General features: G+C 37.9%; 2 protein-coding genes across 2 annotated transcripts in view; one reads left to right on the forward strand and one right to left on the reverse strand.

The window, feature by feature from the left end:
• Window positions 1–4,242, reverse strand: part of LOC106806725 (protein SPT2 homolog) — a 16,319-nt gene extending 12,077 nt beyond the window's left edge. The window contains exon 1 of the mRNA XM_014808758.1: window positions 4,074–4,242. Coding sequence (XP_014664244.1) covers window positions 4,074–4,139 — 66 coding nt within the window. The 5' untranslated portion in view covers window positions 4,140–4,242. The remainder of the gene's footprint in view (window positions 1–4,073) is intronic.
• Window positions 802–5,240, forward strand: part of LOC106806729 (ribosomal RNA small subunit methyltransferase NEP1-like) — an 11,403-nt gene continuing 6,964 nt past the window's right edge. The window contains exons 1-4 of the mRNA XM_014808763.1: window positions 802–908; window positions 1,140–1,281; window positions 2,107–2,165; window positions 2,424–2,573. Coding sequence (XP_014664249.1) covers window positions 855–908; window positions 1,140–1,281; window positions 2,107–2,165; window positions 2,424–2,573 — 405 coding nt within the window. The 5' untranslated portion in view covers window positions 802–854. The remainder of the gene's footprint in view (window positions 909–1,139; window positions 1,282–2,106; window positions 2,166–2,423; window positions 2,574–5,240) is intronic.

The following is a 5,240-nucleotide window of genomic DNA, read 5'->3' on the forward strand; positions in this document are numbered from 1 at the left end:
GCATAATGCTAATTATTGCACTCTAGTGCCGAATTTTGGCGAAAAAAAATACCAAAAAAGGCCTTTTCTAGAGACAAAATAGTACAACATTGGTGAACAATCGCGGACGCTTACTGTTATATATATGCCACCTATACATCCAGCGTAAGGTGGGCGTGAGGTGGGCACAGGTGGGGGTCATCACTATGGCAATCAATAACAGACGTCATTCGGGACACGCGAGGTTTCCCGAAGTTATAACACTTCGAGTGAGGGACGCAGTAAACACTGATCTCGAGTCGGGTTTCGGTGAAAATACCAGATTTTCACCGCTCATTATCTCAGCGTAGGGGCATCATAGGGACATGCAGTTTGTTTTATATGAACAAGGTAAGACAGCTAATCAATAATACTGCAAAGGATCGTCAAAATAAAACGGGAAAAGTTTATTAATTCGACTAATACTGCAGCATGGTTTCAGCATTTTACCCTTGTACGCTCTCCTTCTTTATACGCTCTTGACTATATCAAAGATGGAAAGAGACAAAGTTGATCAAATAGACAGATCAACACTGCAGGTCGTAGTAGTAGAAAAATTAAATGAAATTGTCAATTAAATGTAATTGAAGCAAGCATTAAATGTAAATGTAATTAAAGCAAATTGTAATGGTTCCCTCTCGTGTATTTCACAAAGCGCGAATGTGCGGGGATGTAGGGCCTACTGAAATTTACTGCTTGGTTGAAAATAAAGAGCAGCTCGTGAATCGATATTGTTTTTCCAAGAGTGTACTGATGTTTTTTATTAACCAGATCACTTGCATTTTTAGGTTGGAAAGATATTTGAGTTGCTTAATTGTGATCGACACAAAGGTCTAATGAAAAAATTCAAAAGAGATCTGGCCAAATGTCGTCCTGACATCACACATCAGGTAAGTATCTTTATCTGTGTACTGATTAAGCTCTGTATATTTTTATTATAGAGTTAATTTAATTAGATGACTTGTATGTCTAAGGCCATGACAGTCCCCCCTGCCATTCACAGACTATCTCAGTGATTTTTTACAGTTATATATGCTGAAGGCTCTAAATGTCAGATATGTTATAAGAAAGATCCTTACAGATGCTTACTGCCTAACATGATACTTTGCTCTTTATTTTAGTGCCTGTTGATGCTCATGGACAGCCCACTCAATAGAGCTGGACTTCTGCAAGTTTTCGTTCGCACTGAGCAAAACGTCCTCATACAGATTAATCCACAAACTAGAATCCCCCGTACATTTGACAGATTCTGTGGACTAATGGGTATGCGCCCTGTGCAGTTTAAAGATGCTGCCACTATTGGTGTTTATATGGTCTTTAGTAAAAGCAATAATAGCTTTATATTTCAATACCCCTTTCTACTTCTTATCCTTAAAAAAAAAAGTACATAATTAAAAATAAAATAAACCTTGTGTTTTGCCAGGTGCTCATGTTAAAGTGATTACATCACAGTTAATATTAAAGTAAAAAAATATATTTCCACTTTTTCACAAAATGTAATTAATTCTGTTAACTTTTTATGGTTAAATTGCTGCATTACACTTCCTATTTTACTATATTGTTCAATATAAGCATACACTCGTGACTCATACATAGGCTGAGAGGGTCTATGTCCCCCAGGGTACTATCAAAGGGTACCCTTGGTACAGTTCGATATATCGGAACGTACCCTGGTACTATCTAATATGCCGGACCGTACCTCGCCTACGCCTACTCCATAACCCTAACCCTAACCATATCAGATAGTTACCAGGGTACGTTCCGATATATCGAACCGTACCCAAGGTACCCTCCGATAGTGCCCTGGGGGACATAGACCCTATGAGCCATACATAGCCCATAGCAAGCAATTAATGTCAGGATCATAATATCAAATCGTCCAGGTTTTTTGGATTTTTAATTAGTTGAGAAACAATCTTATCAGGTAAGAATTTGACGATACATTTAGTGCTGTTAGTACTTACTTTTCATGTTAAAAAATGGCCACAAAATTTTTCAAATGTACACCATCGAAAATTCGTGACGTAGTCAATTTAACAAGTGCTTTCTCTGTGACACAATGTCCCAATCTCACAATTTCTGTTACAGTTCAGTTGCTTCACAAGCTGTCTATTCATGCTGCAGATGGACCTCAGAAGTTACTGAAGGTATTGGAAACTTAAAAATATTGCAGTGGTACTAAATTTCTATCTCTGTAATGTAATGTGTAGATTACTGGCATGTCAGATCTTGTTGCTGCCTCTAGCAAGAAAATCCATGTAACACTGTGACCATTACTAGTTTATTTGTGTAGACCCTTTCACCACCATTTTCCTCTAGTTAATTCAATCGTTTTATGAAGATGGTTGACTGATTATCAGAAAAAGTGTAATCTAATTCGTAGCTTGGTCCTCTGCTTACTGAAGGTAATTAAGAACCCAGTTACGCAACACCTTCCGACTGGAGTGAAGAAGATTTGCCTGACATACAGTACTGATAGATGTGTACAGCCTAGAGAGTTGGCGCCGAGTGACAAGCCCGTAGTGCTCGTTATAGGTGCAATGGCACATGGGAAGGTAAGGAACACCATTTATAACAGTGTTAGGATTGCCATAGTAAAACCAAACTACTACTGGTATTCTAATCACATGGCTAAAATAAAATCAATTTTCAAACATTCTTGAGATTTTTAGCTCAGCTGACGAAGTCAGATGCAGCTTGTAGAATCGCATGAATGTCCGTCCCTCCGTGTGTCCGTGTGTCCTTCAACAGTTGGGCACAAATCTTAATCGCTCGACATACGGTCTTGATATTCGGGACGTTGGGGGGGATCGCGAATAGGACTCGGCATGTCGAATTTGGGGGGCCAAAGGTCAAGATGTGTCAATGGAGGGGGAATATTTCCCCCTTAACTTAAGGTATAGGAGAAAATATGGAATTGCGGCACAAATCTCAACGGCTCGACCTACGCTCTTAATATTTGATGTATAGTGTGATGGGGAGGAAACCCATCACCAGTGCGAAATTGGAGGTCACAGGTCAAAGGGCAGTGGGGGAAAGGTCAGATATCAGACATTTTCCGAGGACATGGTCTAACGGACCAAGTGCAAAACTTTATTTTTTATCACTTTATTGAAAGGACCATGAAATGTACTTTCCGCTGACGTGCGAAGAGTAAGTGTCTGATAACCTTTTGATCCTTAAGAGGCGGGTTAAACATGGATTTAACACTGACATTGAATGATTGAAGGACAGTTTTGATTGACATCTTAATGACATGAGTTCTGCTACTTAATAAAGATACTGGCAGAGGATTTGAAAGCTTTTTAATATTTGGAAACTTATTTAACTCAGTCAGGGTTTTGTTCTTTCTTTGTTGTTGTCGTAATCTAGTTATGTTATTGCCAAACATTACCCATAGTTAGAATACAAATAAATTATTTAATAAATGTAGCAACCGGGCCACCTGAAAATCCATTTGGCCACCTGAATCTCATACTCAAGTGGCCCGGCCGGCCACCTGAAAAAAAAGTCAAGGGCAAGCCCTGTGATCAGAACTAATTATTGTCAGCCTGGTAAGCCAGTCAAAGTGTTGCAGCTGTGTGTATCACTATCAGTAATTGCCCTGACATGAAAATCGTACATGCAGACGCTACCATTTAATTTTTATCGTGTAACGTGTTTAGCAATACAACTTACTAATACTAGTAATAGTAATACTAGTAGTAGTACCGGTAGTACTAGTAGTAGTAGTAGTAGTAATAGCAGCAGCTGTTGCAACACTCAGCAAGAGCTCTCAATAATAAGTACTACATCATAGATTACATACATGATACAGTATAGACCAATAAATTGTGCCCTAAAATTTTTTATATTCTGGTGTTATTTTAGGCCAATAATATTTTAGAACAATAAATTGTGCCCTAAAATTTTTTATATTCTGGTGTTATTTTAGGCCCTAAAATAACACCAGAATATAAAAATTTTTAGGGCACAATTTATTGGTCTAGATAGGCCCCTACAGTACTGTGAGTACATACAGAGATTACAGTATTGACAATTGTAACTTATTTTACCTTGCTGTTGTGTGATTTTCTCCCATTATTTTTCTCAGCTACTTTAAGTAGTTGTTCAAGATCCATATAAATTCAAATTAAACACAAATCTCCAAGGACCTTGTGACGTTGTGTGTCTAATTATTCAGGAGTAATAATAACACTAACTTGTTCGAAACCGGAAGACAACAGCTACGTCGAAAGTGGTGTCATAGGAAATGCTGTCACGAGAAACTTTGTTCATTTCTATTTTATTACAGTATAGTGATGTCTATCCATATGTTCTTACTACTCATTTAGAGCTCGGAATTTTTCTAGGTCTTGTTTTATAATAGTTAAAGCAACTAGTGTTTTCAAATATGAACTATGAATCTATCACAAATCGTCAAGTGTGCTATGCCATATATTCCATCTCTGAATCTGTAGATGGCGCCACAGACTGTGCGAAGATGGATGCTTCCAGTAATAACAACGAGGATTCTTTCGAAGAACCGCCTTCCAAACTTTTAAAGACTGATCACAGAAAGGAACACGAAAAGAGACTAATTGTCATTCTTGAGCATGCTTCTCTCGAAGCCGTAAAGGTGAATTTCGTAAACAGGCAAAAGGAGTAGAATGACTGGACTGAGTCCTAGTATCACTGCACTACCATGGGGGCACGGGCACTGTAGTCTGAGACTGTAGTCTGTACTGTAGACTGTAGTCTGTAGAGTGTAGACCAAATAATTCTGTCTCAGATAACCTTTTTTTATATTTTGGTGACTGAGGGTTATTGGGACAGAACGGGGTGCATTGAAATTTCGTGAGCTCGCATACGAAATGCTAGATACAATAATTATAACGAAGTGTCTAAACAACCGGATCCGGTTTTGGTATCCTGAAAACTAAACAACCGGCTCTCTTCTCTGATTGGCTAATTTTGTCACTATTTCATTTATTATTATTTTTGGCTAATTTTATTTTATTTTAGAATTAGGGATAGGTTTAGGGTCTATAGCTCTAACTTTCAAGTTGGTTGCATTGGCTCAACGGTAGAGTGTTCGCTTCTATATAGTAAAGTACCGTGTTCGAACCCCATAAGGTGTTTTTATTTTCCTCTGCTTTCTATTTCTTTGTATTTTATTTGTTTCTGCATTTATTTGTTCCGTAACTTTTGTTTATGTTAGGAATTCAATATATTTCTTTATG

Source organism: Priapulus caudatus, unplaced genomic scaffold (genome assembly GCF_000485595.1).
Source record: "Priapulus caudatus unplaced genomic scaffold, Priapulus_caudatus-5.0.1 Scaffold176, whole genome shotgun sequence".
In the NCBI taxonomy this organism is placed as follows: Eukaryota; Metazoa; Priapulida; class Priapulimorpha; order Priapulimorphida; family Priapulidae; genus Priapulus; species Priapulus caudatus.